Here is an 18112-nt window from a genome sequence, read left to right as displayed (position 1 = left end):
CTGGTCATGCACATACTGCTACTTTCTGAATGTTACACCTACCCACATCCATGACCTCTCTTAACTATTCTTCCACCTCCTTTTTAGGTCTTCACCTTTTTCTCATACTAGTCACCACTTAATTATATTTTCTCATTAGCAAGCTTTTGTTTCTCATTCACTTAATATATCCATACCATCTTAGCAAACCCTCAGTCCAACATTTCACATAGTGATCTAAATTTAAAGCACATCATTTTCACTGTTACTTATCTCTTCCTCTTGTATCTAAAGTTAATGATTAAGGCCAATAAAATGATACCTGTACCTGTATTGGCACCTTAATTCACAGACATTACAACAGTGGAACCCTTCCTTTTTACATCACCTCCATCCAACTGACAACTCTCAAATTCCAAACAGAATTTCCTAACAATCTTAAGCTAATACTGATTCCTTCCACTAAGTGCAATGCATGCCAAAAAATAAACTAAGGATGCCTTTATATAGGAAATATTCTGACTATTATAAGCAGTAATGTTGAAGTTTAAGGGATTGTGCAGTATAAATGAAAAATTAATGTGAATTAATAAACTGAAGTAATTGATTGTCAAACAAAAATTAGCACGAATATATGGATGCCAAAACGTGTACTTAGTGTTTACAAAAAATATATTAACTTTGGAATATTTATATTTTTAATTTTACCTTGGCTATTTGATATCTGTACAATGAAAAACTAAACTGATTTAATAATGAAATATACTACAGGTAGTTTAAATATTTCCATTAAAATGACAGCATGATAAATCGAATCTTTTAAACACTGACATGCATTTAAAAATCAAAGTCCTCTTTTGAAATAATTAATACAATTTCGTCACTCAAAACTGCTCGTTACTTCATAATCTCATTCTTTGAAATTTCTCATTAATTCTTCCTAAGTCATTTTCAATACTGTACTCTACAAGTTCACCACTGTTCAGACATACACACTTACCTCTGCCATTGGTACTTTGAGGATCCATGTGAAGGTGTTTGGATCAAAGACAGCACCCCCAACAATATTCCCATCAGGACGCACCAAGTGAGGTTCATGAGTAACATGGTATCGATCATCAGTGTCTAGCCTAAGCACCAGGTTTTGCCCAACTGTAAAGTCCACCATGAAGCTTGAACCTGTTTGCAGCTCGGTGCCTCTGTAGACTTCCTCGTGGATCTGAAGATTAAAATATGTGTTGTTTAATGCACTAGATAGACTAACCACCCAAAGGGCTGGTAAGTGGTGAAAATATTTACAAAAAATATTAACTTTGTAAAATGAAAAATTAAATAATCTCAGGAATCCTTCTTTTATCTGGGGCTTTACAAAACATTTATTTAACACGCTTATAAGGTTTTCACACATATATATGCATGGTCACCCAATCCCAGTTGGTAGGGAATCCATGCTTGCTTTTTCACTTTCATAATCATTATCCATAATAATGTTAATAAACAGTACAGGTATCCTTCAAGATACGAATATTCTTGATACAAAAATTTGCTTATACAAATTTCCTAAGCTGACATCACTATTTCGAGAAACAAAAGCTTCCTCTGCTTAAGTGAATTTGGGCTGGGCAAGAATTTAAATTTTGCAGGCCAGGAGTCAACTGACATGGCCATCTTGGGGAGAGAAGTGCAGAGATAGATTCTCACTCACTAATTATACTCCCCTCCTGCATCTCCCATAAGCCTGCATCCTTCCATACATTGTGTATGTGAAGTGATCTCTCTTTATCGATGTGTATTTGTATCATTCTTTTGTTGTGCCCTTTGTTATGGCATCCGAATGTTCTGCTAAATATTCGGCTACCCTAAAGAAACCATGGAAGGCTGTGACTCTTGAGACAGAGCTGGAGGTAATTAAATGTCATGAACTCGGTGATGGTCCTACCAAGATTGAGAAAGAATTTGACCTAGCTGCTTATACTGTGGCCACAATTTACAATCATGCTGAGGAAATCAAGAAAGCAGTTGGAAACGTTATGTAAGTAGGAGTAAGCAAGCTGTGATGGACAACATGGAGCATCTTCTCCAGCTGTGGATAGAAGACCAGACTTCATGTGGCGCCCCGTCCACTCTCATTATCAAGGAGAAGGCTTTGTCTTTCTGGGAAAACTGCAGGAGAGACAGCACAGCTGACCAGATAACCATTGTGAGTGACTTTAAGGCCAGTTCTTGGTGGTTTGAAAGGTTCAAGCATTGGACAAATCTTCACAACTTGAAGGAGAAACAGCCAAAGAGCCCACTCACTCTCAAGGTTGAAAATGAAGACCTTGACCTCGTTCATAAGGAGTTCAATTTATTCTGGGCCATGGAAAGGAGTGGTGCAGTTGCCTCAAGTGTGGAGAGGGACATCAGAGTCAACACTGAGATTCGACAACAACTGAGCAGCAATGCCAGACAACCCAGCATATCCTCTTTATTCAAATGCATCACCACCTTCAAGCCACTACCTATACCTTCTGCTTCCAGTCCCACTCCTTCTACAAACGTATTTTCTTCCATTCCTTCCACATCTGGTGTGACTGTGGCGTCCTCGGTAGACAGCAGTAATAAGGTGGACAACCCTCCTCATCTCATCAAGTAAGACCCTTACTCAGCCCACCCCCTTGTGGTGGAGAGCCCAGACTGCCCTCCCATAAGGTTATATACTAATGCTAAAGTTAAACAGTATTTTTTTTTCATGTAATAGGTAGTAAATTAGAGTAGTAGTTGTATACTATTTATCATTATTTAGGTAAAATTTTGTTCTTGTTTGTGAACCGATTTCATGATTTTGGGGTATGATATTGGGGTATTTTTGTCATTGGGAACCGAACCCTATTTTTTCCATATGTTTATCTATTCGTGATACATTAATTCACCTAACGCATATTATTTTTGGAACCTAACCAATTCATATCTCGAGGGAGGGATACAGTACCTGTACCTGTATGTATGTAGATGGGCATGTGCAATATGCCCTCGAGGGAAACTTATGTACTACTAAATGGTACTAATTTAAAAAGTGAATGGTGGGATGAGGAACTTATATTACATATTTATGAGGATCATGATAGTGATTTTGAAGTAAGTGTGATCGAAAATAATGTGAGTATTGAGAGAGAAAGTGATTGAAACCAGACAAAAGTTGTGATTTACAATGTATCAGCTAATAAGACAAGCCTACATCTGGACTACCTGCCTCGCACTCTCACCTCTACACCCTAAAAGAGGAAAACAGCTTATGTGGGCATGGGATAATGCCACATTTATGCCCAAATATTAAAAAAATTTTGAGTGTTGGTGTTTAACAAGATGCTTTTGTCTGATAAAGTCTGAATCAAACTACAGGTTCTCCTCGACTTACAACCTACTCGACTTACGACCTACTCGACTTACGACCACCCGGACATACGACCGCTGCAGTCGTATAATTTTGTTTTCAAATTACGTACGTATTTTCTAGTACCAAAACGTTTCCATCCCGTACGACAGTGTGGCGTGGGCTTGGCCACCTCGTAGTGTACAGCATCCACGCCGTAGTCCGCTCAGTTGGTGTTTGGCAGTCGTTGGTGCTAGTGATCACGCTGTGTACTGTACTGACAAAATTTTCGTTTCTAATTCCCTTTAAAATAACTGAGAAGCGTTAAAGTGAGAGTTCTGGTGGTGCTCAGAAGAAAAAGAAACAGTCAATTACTTTTGAGTTGAAAATGACAATAATAATGCAATATGAAAATGGAAAAACAGTAGCAACCCTTTCACTCAACCTTGGCTTCTCTCACTCGACAATATCAACAATTTTGAAGGACAGGGCAGAGGCATTTGCTACTATTAATAAGGGAATGCAAATGTTTGAAGAAATGGATAAAAATTTTGAGTGTTTTGCAAAAGTTGACTGACAGATCCAAGATGCACTTGCTTGCTACAGGGAGATTTACAATGAAAAGAAAAGGCAAACTGTGCAGTCTAAATTGGACATATATTTTAAGAAGTCCCTCAATGCTGTCTCCTCATGCCTCACCACTGCTGCCTCTTCACTCCTTAAAGATGATCCAATACCTTCAACAAGCAAGTTTGTTAGCCTGTCTGAAGAAAGTGAAATTGATGACCCACCCAGCCCTGTCTTCTCCTCTGCTTCATCCAATAAATATAGTCTCCATGTTTAATTAAAAAATTATTGAGGCCCCGTGTGCATTCAGCTGATTACATTAAAGGTAAGTGCACATTAACACTTTATTCATTTTTCATTATTAATTACTTTTACTATACCGTATTTCATTTTAGATTTTCTATGTATTATTTTCGCATTTTTGACTTACGACCAATTAGACTTATGACCTGGTCGTCGGTCCCTAACCCTGTCGTAAGTCGAGGACTGACTGTACTGTACTGTACTAACTTTTAGAGGGTACTGTACCAGTTAGTAGTTGGCCCCCATTTTTTTTTGCCCTCTAACATTATTACAATACTGTACAGTATTATAAAAAAGGTACCCCATGTATCTGTATAACAGAAGATTTTTAAAAATCTGTTTACGTTTAAAAATACACATAATACTATGACATGAGTACAGAGTTGATAAGTACGTATGAATTTTATCTTAATGGGGAATACTTACTGTATTTCTATTTTAATAAAAAAATAAATAAAATTCCACACATCCACTTTCATGTACAGTACTGTACTGTTAATTCATAGTTCTAATTCCTGCTGCCTATAAGTAATTTTCTATGAATGTCAGCTGTGGGCTGTCAACATCGTGGATGGCCCAGTGAGTGATCTTTCTGAGCAATGTACCATAAATAACACAAACTTTAATACATTGTAACTTTGATAAAACTTTGATATTATATTTATTGTTTCTTTTACTGAAATGTTTTATTAAAGTTTTGGGTTAGTTAAAAGAAACTTCCCTGGCAGTATTTTAATGTCAAAAGTAGCTGCCAATGGGAGGGTTAAATGTTTACAACAGTCTCATTAAAATGTTAAATATCACAAAAGTTTCCATGCTAAGAAGGGAACTTTCTATACTTATATAGTTATACAGATATGGGTTCAACCTTTTAATATGGAAAAAGCAAAATGAAACAACCAAAACATTTGGTAAGGTATATTCAGTACAGTGGGTTCTCATTTTACACAATTGGTTGAAATATGATCGTAGTTATAGCTTACGTGGAAAGCCATGGGTAGCGCAGGTAACGGTATAGCATTAATTCAGTGATCCTTTGCTTATTTAGGTTGATTTGACCAAAACGGGGTTCTGGGGCACTCAAATTACTGAAAAATCCAGTGCTTGAGAGATAGTAAGTGCTGGCAACAGTTAGGAAACGCAGGAACGATCAGCTGATACCACTCTCTACTGTAACCAAGAAACCGTAATAACTCATCTGGGATTGAGTGTTGGATTTTTGGGGTAAAACTAATAATTTTTCAATAATGTTTTATTAACCCGGAACCAGATGAACCTAAATAATATGGGAATTATGGTGAAATTGCACACTGTTGTTATACTGTAAAAGGGATCGCGGGCTGCTGAGCGGGAGGTGGTGAGTTGTCCTCCCTCCCTCCTTCACCATCCCTTACCTACACACCCAAACTTAGTTTTGTATCTTACTATAATTCATATTTTATTCCTTTATTCATTCATCTTAACTCTTTCGGGGTTTTCATACGTAAATTTGCATATGATCTAAATTATCACTTTAGGGTTTTCATATACACATTTGCATATGAACTAAAAAATTGCAATAAAATAATTTTATGTTTTGTGTATGAATGCTAGATATGCAAGACACACATATGGCAATGTAGGTGTGATGTGGCACCTATGTTACATGAATGACCAAACCAGTTGGCCTTTGTGGTTCATCGGCACAGGATGTAACCTTGACCTACATTTCCCACTGTTTTCTTGCGGTTTGTGCTGATTTCTCGTTCATCACAGTAATATCATTTATTCATAACAGTGTTGTGAGAGTTTTGAACCATGCCTTGTGTTGCTGGCGAAGGTGGAAGAGTGGGAACGCATAAAAAGTACAAGGAGATTGCACCACGTGGTGATAAGTGTGGTGCTTCCTGAGGCCTCTCCCAGTGTCCCTGGCCCTTCTAGTGCAAGTGATAGTTTATCTGGCCCTTCAACAAGCACTTCTAGTGTGAAAGGAACTGCCCAGCATGTTGTTGTGGCTAAACGGAAAAATAAAAAGTGTTGCACATGTGGTATCTCAGCCATCATATCTTGGCTTACCTCGTAATCGCTCATCTCTATCAAAAGTGCACACTACCTGTACAGTACTCCACTGAAACTCGATTTAGTTGCATTGTTCAGGCTAAGTACGGCACTGTTGGGCATGGAGGAGGAGGGGAAAGACAGGGAGAGGGGGAGAAACATCACCAAATGCTCCAACATCTAACAATATGTAAGTAAAAAATTAATATATTTGTGTAAAAAAAATTATGTAATAGTTTTATGCATTACATTTAACCAATAATTTACAATTATTATTTCATATGGATTTAGAAAATATTAAGCATTTATAAGCACATTATGTATAATTTATGTAAAAAATATAAAAATTTTGAGCGAAGAATATTCGCATTGGGGAGCTTGAGTGGCAGCCATGCATTACAATTTGTGTTATACTCGTGCTTACATATAGATTTAATAATTTTTTTGTAATTGCCTATATAAAGCTACTTGTAGGTATTGTATTTACAATGCTAATACAACAAGTCCAACTTTTTTATCTCCAGTAGTAAGCTTGCTATGACTCAATATGCACAATTATCTTCTGTACTCATCAGAATGCGCAATTTACACCACTACAGTTAACCCTCACTTTACGCGGTCCCACATTCCGCGTTTCCACGTTTACGCGGTGCCCTGCCGGAACCCAGGATGCTCACATTCCGCGGTGCGTGTACCCCTTTACGCGGAGAGCGGCTGGCGAGCCGCGCCATTTTTGGATCCAAACCTCCCGCCATCCGCCATGTTGTGTAAGCGGCGCGAACATGGTGCGCACAAGGTCGCCCAGTCATCAAAACATTACCAGTTCTTCACCCGCCACCCACCACAGCTGGCCCAAGTCAGTGATAGTGATAATTATGGTGAGGATATGGACTTATATGGACTTTGTGGAGTTTGACAAAGAGGCCCTGCAAGCCTCTGTGGTGGATAGTGATACAATTGATACAAGTGACACAGGTGAGGGCCAATAATCTGCCCTCTGCCTCGGAACCAACCGCCCATCCCCGTGTGCCCAGCCATTTTTTCTACTAATGTAAGTGTTAAAAAACCTAATATTATTGATATTTCTCTTAATTATTAATTGTGTGTGCATACCATCATAAAGTTAAGATAATATTTTTACTACAACATAGTTGTGTGTCGTCAAAAAGTGGAGTTTGGGGATCGGCCCGGACTCCATTTCAATTAATCCCATATGTTATGTTATTCACTTTACGCGGGACCCTCCGGGTTACATTAACCGCGTAAAGTGAGGGTTAACTGTATTATGCAGTGAAATATTATTTATTTCACAAGATTTCCTCTTTAACTATTTTTTGCTAAATATGTATGCTTTATAATAAAGTTCTTATTGCAATTACATGAAATAACATTTTCCTTTAGTGTAAACAAACATTTTCTGTTCTATTCGCACTTATATATAGAAATAATTATTTTAAATGATTATTTATATTAAACTGCTTGTAGATAATTAATTTACAATGCTAAAGCAACAAACCCCACCTTTTTATCTCAAATAGCAAGCTTGCTATGGCTCATTATGTACAATTATCTCTCGTGTAGTGCAGTCAAGTGCAGTGAGTAAGTATCCAGCCAGACTCTGAACGCATCGCTGGAGAGTACCTCCCTAAACCCAAGAATGTTAATCTACAGTACCTGTACTTCATAATATATTCCTATACTGTAATAATGATCGACTTTTTGGAACTGCACGGTTATTTCAGATTCATTCCAAATTCGAATTGTTTATTAATTTTTTTAAGAAAAAGATATGAATTAAGCCAAAATCGAAATTAACGAGGATACAGTGTACTGTATATTACTTTCATCTTTACTCAAGACATCTTCAGGCCATAAGATGCACTAATTTCCCACCCTAACAATGGAGGACCTAACAATGCATCAGGCCAGTAATATGAAACCCCTAAAATCTCACTCCATCTTTACTGCAAATGATAGAAGAGTTTATATACAATGGGTGACCTGATATTACACCAGGTCAGGACAGTAAAAAAAAAATCCCAAACACATGTTTCATTCTTATCTCTATTTTCTATTTATTCTTTAATTAATTTATTTATTTCTCTATTTTTCTTTTTATTTCTTTACATGATTTCTCATCCCTTATTTCTCATTCATGTTCTTATTTACTTAAACATTTACAGAGGATATAGATAGGAGGTGGAAGAGTGGTAGAGGCAGGGTGTGTTGATGGTCACTTTTCTCCCACTCCCTCCCACAAGGGTCGCTTGTCCTTTCCCCCATGTAATATAACATAAGAGTATTAAATAATAGAACAGACCAAGGGAAGCATGACTCAGTAACAGGTGATGCAAGTTCTCAGCAATGTTGAAGAACTCAAGGATGCTTTAATGAGTGCTAGCCCAGCCTGCAACACAGTGAAAAATTTAGTGCAGTTAGACAGTTTGGTGGAACCCTACAGTCAACATTGCCAAGAGTTTAAACATCGCTGCAAAGCTCTCATCACCGCCTATTTTATGCCTCAACAATTCAAGGAGGATCCAGTGATGATGACCCTGCCACTCTGGAGAATGGTGATGAAGCTGAAGTCGCTTTACAAGGGTCTGCAGTTGATTTTGAAGGCTTTGAATCCGACTAGCCTTCACCCCCTGCCTGGACCCCCATCATCTCCCAGAGCTTCCCACACCTCCACTATTCGGTGGAGACCATGGAGTGTCGCATAATTAACTTCCTCGTCTTTCTTAAAATATTTATTTTATAATGTAGATGCAGTTTATGTGACATTACGTGTATTTTGGGGAAGTTTAAGTTGGTTATCCAAAGTCATTCGACAGTAAAAGTCTGGCAAGTCCAGTATGATACAGGTAAAGTGATTTTAACGCATGTTAAAGAGCATCGCTTACACAGATTTCCGATAGGCAGGCGTGTAGCACCAGTATGATATACCAGCGCAAAATGAGACCCCACTGTATATGTTTGTTTAATAAATACGTACCTGGTATTTTGCGAGTGTATTGTATCTAACGGGAATTAACAGTGACATGTTAACACTTCCTGAGACAAAAAAAAATCTAGCATTTGATAAAGTTTATACAGTACAGTATATGAATAAAAGTTAAGGATTACTCAATTCGTGGATTACATTGTGACAACAAATTCATCAAGAGTTTTAAGAACTGTTGAAGGAATCTGGAAAAAGAAATTGTTGAAATATAAAACAGTACAATGTACAGGACAGGCACTTAAAAGAAAGCTTATTGTACTTACGACATGAAGTAAGAATAAAAAAAAATAAGTGGAGAACAGATGATGGAACGGATACAATAGCAGTAATTTGTATACAGTACAGTAGACTATAGGAAGTGTTCCCCGTTGCGATAATGAACCGGTAGTTGATATATCTAAGTAAGTTCTGAATTAGACAAAGTTCCAAACATTTAAGAAAAAATGAGAGGGATAGTTGTGTAACACCATGTACAGTATACATAGTGAAGTTTATTAGAAGTTAAGTAACCCTCATTGTTACCACCAAGCACAATTGTGCACGCCAATGGAGGTGGTTGCTAAGAGGAGTTATGCTGAGGTATTAGCAGGGCCATGGGAGGCGGGTAGAGAGTAATGCAGGATCAGAACAGGTTCTACAGCAGCTATGGACGCTGAAGAAGTGCGTCAAAGAAATGAAAATTAACGGACCTACTGTTAGGGAAGAGGAGGAACAACGGGAACGTTTCCAGCACAGGAACAATGTACAGTAATAGTTTTTGGAGTCCCTGAGAGCCAAGCGGAGAGAACTGAGAGTAAGATAACACATGATAAGATGCAGTTTAAGAATATTTGTACAGAGGTTCTGAAGATGCCATCAAACCCTCAGGATGTGACTAGGCTGGAACAAAAACAGGGGGACAAGTCTCTCCCCCTCAGGATCACACTAGTGAGTGAGGAGGGGAAAGGGGAGATTATTCGGCAGGTAAAAAACTTTGCAAGGAGTGAGGCATTTTGGAGTGTATTCATTCACCCAGATCGCACGGTAATGCAGAGGGAACAGCACAGGAAGCTCCTGCAGGGCTTAAAGCAGAGGAGGAGCGGGGATGAGTGTACATGGGTTGTATTCGGGGAGAGAGTGGTGGAAGCAAGTGTGTGCCGACACAGGGCCGGGGGACCGCAGCGCACCCTCCACCCACCCGGGAGGTGGTACCAGCTCCGCCTATCAGCAAGGAGGAGGCGAGCGCCTTGTAAACAATGACATTTCTAACCACACCCTGCAAAATACAGTGTACTTAGCAAATGCTGCAGCTTCTGAGAATGGGGGGGGGGGGGCGAGAGGTTACTAATAAGAGCAGAGACGTTATCGAGAACAAATTTTAGCTTGAATGTCATGTACACTAATACTGACACGTTTCTTGATAAGAGAGAATGTGTTTGAAACACTACTGAAGGTACACCAACCAGATATTGTAGGAGTTGTTGAACTTTTGTACAAGAAAATGAGAATCGACCCAGAGGAATGTAAGCTCAGTATTGCTGGATGTGACTCATTTACGAACCTTTCTCAAGAAACTTGCAAGAGGGGTGTGGTTATCTATGATAGGCAAGACCTTAGAGCCAGCCAGGCGAGGGTACAGGGAAAGGATGTTTTTGAAGAGTCCAGGTGGTGTAAAATTAAATTAAAGGGAGGGGACTTACTTATCGTCGGGTGTATCTACAGATCCCCAAACTGTGGCCCACTAAATCAAAGGAACTAAAGAGCCTTAATAGACAATGCGGCGATGCTCAACCCAAGCCACCTCCTTATCATGGGGGACTTTAACTATGGCGACATCAACTGGAGAAACAAGTTCACCCCAAAATGACTTGAAAAACCCTGCTACTCTTTTTGTAGAAACACTCACCACCAACATTCACCCTCACCACCAACATTCACCATCACCACCAACACTCGCCATCACCACTCACCATCACCAACACTCACCACCATCACCAACACTCACCATCACCAACACTCACCACCACCATCACCACCAACACTCACCACCACCATCACCACCAACACTCACCACCACCATCACCACCAACACTCACCAACCATCACCACAACACTCACTCACCATCATCACCATCACTCACCATCACCACCATCACCACCAACACTCACCATCACCAACACTCACATCACCACCAACACCTACCATCAGCAACACTCACCACCATCACCAACACTCACCATCACCAACACCGCCACCATCACCAACATTCACCATCGCCACCAACACTCACCATCACCAACACTCACCATCACCAACACTCACCACCAACACTCACCACCATCACCACACTCACCATCACCAACACCAACACTCACCATCACCAATAACACTCACCATCACCACCGACACTCACCATCACCAACACTCACCACCATCACCAACACCTACCATCACCATCAACACTCACCACCATCACTCACCATCACCACCAACACTCACCCTCACCAACACTCACCAGCACCACCACCACACCTACCATCACCACATCACCACCATCACCACCATCACCACCAACACTCACCATCACCACCAACACCACACCACATCACTCACCATCACCACCAACACTCACCATCACCAACAACACTCACCACCATCACTCACCATCACCAACACTCACCACCATCACCACCAACACTCACCATCACTAACACCTCACCATCACCAACACTCACCACCAACACACTCACCATCACCAACACCACCATCACCAACACTCACCACCAACACTCACCATCACCCAACACTCACCATCACCATCACCAACACCTACCATCACCATCAACACTCACCACCATCACTCACCATCACCACCAACACTCACCTCACCAACACTCACCAGCACCACCAACACCTACCACACCACCACCATCACACCACTCACCATCACCAACACTCACCACCATCAACCACCACCACATCACCACCAACATCACCACATCACTCACCATCACCACCAACACTCACCCATCACCAACAACACTCACCACCATCACCACCATCACCAACACCACCACCATCACCACCAACACTCACCATCACCAACAACACTCACCACCATCACTCACCATCACCAACACTCACCACCATCACTCACCAATCACCACCATCACCACCAACACTCACCACCATCACTCACCATCACCACCAACACTCACCATCACCAACAACACTCACCACCATCACTCACCATCACCAACACTCACCACCATCACCACCAACACTCACCATCACCAACAACACTCACCATTCACTGAAGGTGGCGCAACAAGTGGGGGCAGCAGTGAGAGAATCAAACTGAGATTTGGGAATTATACAGTGTACCTTTGAATACAAAGATGGGAAAATGCTCCTTCAAATTTACACATCTCAAGTATGTCTCAGTCTGGATCAATGTACACAGGCATGAAAATCCAACCTCCAGAAGGATTTAATATCCCTAGAGAAAGTGCAACACAGAGCAACTAAGATGATTCTGGAACTATGTCATCTGATTATCCAAGTAAATTGAGAGCCTTAGGAAACAGCCCTTCAGACAAGGCACAATAGGGCAGATCTCACTGAAACTTTCTAAATCCTGAAAGGCATGTAAGACATAAACCCGAGCCACTTCTTAGTGATGTTAGAAACCACCAACATTAAGGGGCATAAAGTCAAGCTTGCCAAGTTCTCATGCAGAACGAACATTAGGAAATACTCTTCACACAGAGGGTGGTAGACCTATGGAATGGTCTACCAGCCCAAGCTGTGGGATAACAAACAGTACTGGGTTTCAAAATAGCCCTTGACAAAGTTATCAGGAATAATGGAGGGGTCCTACACAGGCCACTGGCCTCCTTACCTTAGCATGGCCATCTCTAGTAGGTGGCCATTAGATAAATAAGGTAAATAATTTAACAAGAAAAAGTAGAACACCATAAATATGTTTCATGCTGGCAGGCTCTCCACACGCTTGTTGACACTTATGTGCATCAAAAATGACTGAGCAGTTATGATTTTATATACTGTACACATCAAATATAATGGAGAGTTTTAATACAGGAATCCCTCGATATACGTACTGTATAATCCCGACTTATGATTCTTTGGTTTAGCAATTTAAATTTTTTAACACCCTTTCTTTGCAATGTGACTGGACTTTCTCGGTTTAATGATTGCTGTGTTTGGTAATTGAGGGGAAAATCACTCCCCAGCAGCTCCATGTACTGTAAATCTTCCTTTTTGTTTGTCATCCCAAAATGGCTGCCATATGCAGAAACACATCCATTATCCTCTGTGCAGGGAAGTACTACCCACAAGCCGTTTCCTGAATCTTTCTTCTTGAGCCTGTACCCATATTTCTGTGTACTGTAATAAAATAAATCCACATACAGGTAAACCTCTATTTATGATATCCTAACCTACAACAATTTGTGTTAAGAATGCTGATACAGGTATTTTAAGACCACTCCCTTATTTGCAATGTAAAAAATTTGCATTAACGATATTCGTCATCCCGCCAAGATGACATAAGTAATATATATTATTTTGTTTATTTATAATATATTGTACATGTACAGTCTCGTTCAAGATTCTTCGAACACTGCTGGAGACAGCTGACAACTCAAGGCCATTTGTTTACTATAGTACGTTGTATAAATTATGAATGAATGTAAAAACCCAACCATTAACTAAGCAACGGGGAACTAAGTAACCAATCACCGATCACTTTTACATTCATTCATAATTTTTACTACGTACAGGTACTATAGTAAACAAACTGCCTTGAGTTACCAGCTGTCTCCAGCAGTGTTCGAAGAATCTTGAACGAGACTGTACATTGGTGTTTGTGTAAATAAAAATGGCTCTTGTGTCAGTCCGTGTGAGATGTATCGCTTAGACTTGGGTAAACTGTGGAGAATTCCACTGTGACAAACGGCTCCATTCGCGAGGTGCCTCACACGCCCTTATCATATACAGGTAGGTTTTTAGTTTTTTAGAAATATTTATTTAACCAAACTTTTAAATAAATTATTTGGGATTACAGGCATTTTAGTAAAAAAAATGGTGTTTCTCACTTAATTAGAACTGATTTTATAGATTCTGGTATCAACATTTCTTAGGGTTTTTCACAAAAGTCCCCAACATTATGTTATGTCAAAATATTTTGTTTAAGGATCTTTTATTGGAAAAGTATAGGAGAGAATTTATTAAGGGTTATTATGGTATCAAATTCATCTCTCTAACACCTCTAAAACAGATGCTGTGAATAAAAGATTATACAGTATACTTTTTCACCTGGGTAAAGGAGGTTGTGGAGAGTGAGTGAGGGATGAAACGACCTTTGGGGGAGAAAATAACCATGCAGACATCAACCTGCCCCAGAGGGTCGCCTCTCACCCATTGCCTGTCACTGACTCCTGTCTCTGTCACTCATTTTGTCATTCATGATACAATATTGTTTATTTATTATTAATTAATAAGTAAAGATGTAAAAAAATAACATCATAAGGAATGCATCTCCATATAAGCAATGATACCAAATTCATTTCTCTAACACAATTAGAGCAGATGTTGTGAATAAAAGTTTATACACATTTTTGCGAGCCATGAATATATTTGCTACTTAGCTTTTGTCTTTATTCATCTTCAGGTCATGAGACCCACTAATCCCCATCTTGACAATGGGTGACCTGACATTGCATGGGACCACTAATCCCCAACCCCACCTGACATTGATCAGGTCAGGTCAGTAACATGAGACCCACTAATCCTTTATCACACCTCCACTGCAACATTTATTACTTTTTTTGTAAAAGAATTGAGTCCCATCATTACTATTGTGTTTTTGTGACTTTGAAGTGAGCAATGTAACTTTGAAAATGTCTGGCAAGCATATTGCTCGCCACCTTTGAAACCAGGACGAAGGCTACACCTTCAGTCCCCACTCTTCAGACTCCCTAAATAAAGTCTGTGTGGGACTCAGGTTGATGTCTCCTCTCCATCTTAAGAGTCCTCTTATCCTTGAAGAGGACATATGATGTTGACCAGACTTGTTTATTATGATATGGTGAGTGTTGTTTAATTGTGCTATTAGTCTTCTAAGTACTGTATTCTAAGATTTTTTTTCGGTGATATATATATGGGAGTCCGACTGGCCAGGAACCTATCCCATTGAACCCCATGTTATAATGAACCTCATTTACAATATTTCGACCTGTGATTGGGTTTTCAGGAACCTAACCCCATCACAAATAGAGGTTTACCTACCTTTATCTTCAGTGAAAAAGGTTAAGCTGACTTGCATACTGCTTGAGACTTTTACACTCATTCACAATATTTACCATATCTCCAACTGTTGCTTTTCATTTTCATGCATAGTTTGTCTATACTTTGCATTATTTTTACTGGTTCACCGCATCTCTTATATGATTTATATTTCCTTAAAATTCAATTCAAGTCATTAATTGCAATGACTCATATTTATTCTATCAGTTTGGTAGTAACAAACATCATTTGATATTACTGTATTACAATACAGTATTCCAGATTTATTAAACAGTGATATCACCGTTAGCCAGAACAATTGGTGCAGAGCATTTCCGGGAATGAGAGATTTCCAGGTAGCGAGACGACTCTTTCAAAGCCAGAAAAAATCCCTCATCATTTTCTGGAATTTTCTGGGCAATAAAAAAATGTTTTCAGAAGTTCCACTCATTGCCCATTACATCATCTCTCGAACCCAAAAAAATATTCCCAACCCTGTAATTTTTCGGGTATTGGGAAAAAATTTTGGAATTTTTTGGAAAATGAGCCCCTTGGAAAATCGTTCCCAAAGCTAAACTTTTTTGGAATACAGTATTCTGGTTTTGGGAATGATTTTCATGGAAAATTTTGATTCCGGCTATCAGAGAGTTCCAGGTTTGAGAGATTCCATCTAATGGAGATATTACTGAATTTGTAGAGGTACTGAACATATCACCAAATAATATAGAGGAAAAAAATTATGGGATCATACTGTAACTGTGGTGTTACTACGGGGTGGTGGTGGCTGGTAGGTCAGGGCTCCATCAAAGGCATCCTCCAACATATGGCCTTCATCAATATCATTGACTGTGAATGTTTTACCACCAGTCAGCTGTGCAATTTTTTCTAACTTTGGATCTGCTTCTGCCCTAAAACATAAAAGGAAGCAGATATTAAAACACATTTACAACAATTTCATTGTAAAGTATTACAAGGTAAAAATATATAAAATGCTCTAATTTGTTTCAATAAGTATGAGATCTTAGCTATTTTGGAACACTAAGCACTATATTCACCCAAAGGCTACAGTAATGACGCGCACACCAGAATCCAGGACGTTCTGTAGGATGTCTTTAATTCTAGGGTTTTCATTTTCCTCACCATCGGTAATCAGTAGAATAACAGGGTTCTTCACATTTGCCAAGGTCTGTAAAAAATATCAAGTCTTAAACATATACTGTAATATTAAATTCCCAAACTGCTTGAAAAACAAAACAAAAAACAGTAAAATTAATGCCAGAAGACCGTAAATTTTCATGGCCAAAAACCGTTATCAACTTTACAGTTATTTAACTGCCTTTCCTTAAATTTTAATATATATATATATATATATATATATATATATATATATATATATATATATATATATATATATATATATATATATATATATATATATATATATATATATATATATATATATATATATATATATATATATATATATATGTATATATATATACACAGTAGTACCCCGATTTACGCGGTCAATTGAACCCACAGGGTACGCGGAAAGTGAAAACCGCGTAAAGTGAACAACAGAACATATGGGATTAATTCCAATAGAGACTGGCCCGACCCCCAAACTCCACTTTTTCCGACACAATACCTATGTTGTAGTAAAAATAACATCTAAATTTTATGATGGTATGCTCACACAATTAATATTTAAGAGAAATACAGTCGCCAGGTTAATGTCCATTCAAATAATGGACTCAAATCCCCCCCCCCCCTCTTCCCAGCTCACTAGCTCCTACCTCTCTGATTAATGTTTGGGTGAAAACTCTAGATTTTAACGTTTAGTAATAAATAATACCTCAGACTAAAGTTAGGATAATATAATTGACATTTCTGGATTCCTTGCAGGTCAGGGAATATTTTGAATGTAAACTTCATATATTTTGCACAAAAGATAAAATATTTGCTTTGTGTAAACCAAATTTTTACATTAGATCTAAAATTTGTATGTCTAATGCAAAATCCATGATGTTTATATTCAAAATGATCATCATATTGTAAGAATTCCAGCAATGTAAATTATATTCTGGCCGGGTAATTTGTATGAATTTTATGAGCTAAAACATATATCTTCAGTAAATAAACAAAGAAATATTCTTCAAGGACACTATCTGTCAATCAAAATACTCTGCCCTAGCTGGGTCGGTCCCTCCCTCCCTCCCTACCAGAGAAGCGATTGGGAGAAAATAGTATACAGTATTTACATTTTTAGTAATAAATAATAACTCAGACTAAAGTTAGGATAATATAATTAACATTTCTGGATTCCTTGCAGGTCAGGGAATATTTTGAATGTAAACTTCATATATTCTGCACAAAGGATAAAATATTTGCTTTGTGTAAACCAAATTATTACATTAGATCTAAAATTTGTATGTCTAATGCAAAATCCATGATGTTTATATTCAAAATGATCATCATATTGTAAGAATTCCAGCAATGTAAATTATATTCTGGCCAGGTAATTTGTATGAATTTTATGAGCTAAATAAAAAAAAACAAATTATACTTCACCGCGTATATGAGT

General features: G+C 38.6%; 1 protein-coding gene across 6 annotated transcripts in view; it reads right to left on the bottom strand.

The window, feature by feature from the left end:
• The window catches only part of LOC121872621 (calcium-activated chloride channel regulator 1-like), a 149391-nt gene that overhangs the window by 52464 nt on the left and 78815 nt on the right, over nucleotides 1-18112 (bottom strand). For all 6 annotated transcript variants that reach the window (XR_006090128.1, XR_006090127.1, XM_042375521.1 and 3 more), the window contains 3 exons: nucleotides 16584-16714; nucleotides 16280-16436; nucleotides 980-1198 (listed from right to left, as the gene is read on the bottom strand). Coding sequence is in view for 4 of the 6 variants with exons in the window: in XM_042375521.1 (XP_042231455.1) it covers nucleotides 980-1198; nucleotides 16280-16436; nucleotides 16584-16714 (507 nt within the window). In the remaining 2 variants the exon portion in view is untranslated. The remainder of the gene's footprint in view (nucleotides 1-979; nucleotides 1199-16279; nucleotides 16437-16583; nucleotides 16715-18112) is intronic.

Source organism: Homarus americanus, unplaced genomic scaffold (assembly GCF_018991925.1).
Source record: "Homarus americanus isolate GMGI-L3 unplaced genomic scaffold, GMGI_Hamer_2.0 scaffold39155, whole genome shotgun sequence".
Classification (NCBI taxonomy): domain Eukaryota; kingdom Metazoa; phylum Arthropoda; class Malacostraca; order Decapoda; family Nephropidae; genus Homarus; species Homarus americanus.
Note: the sequence above shows the minus strand (reverse complement) of the source record. Positions and strands in the feature narration are given on the sequence as shown.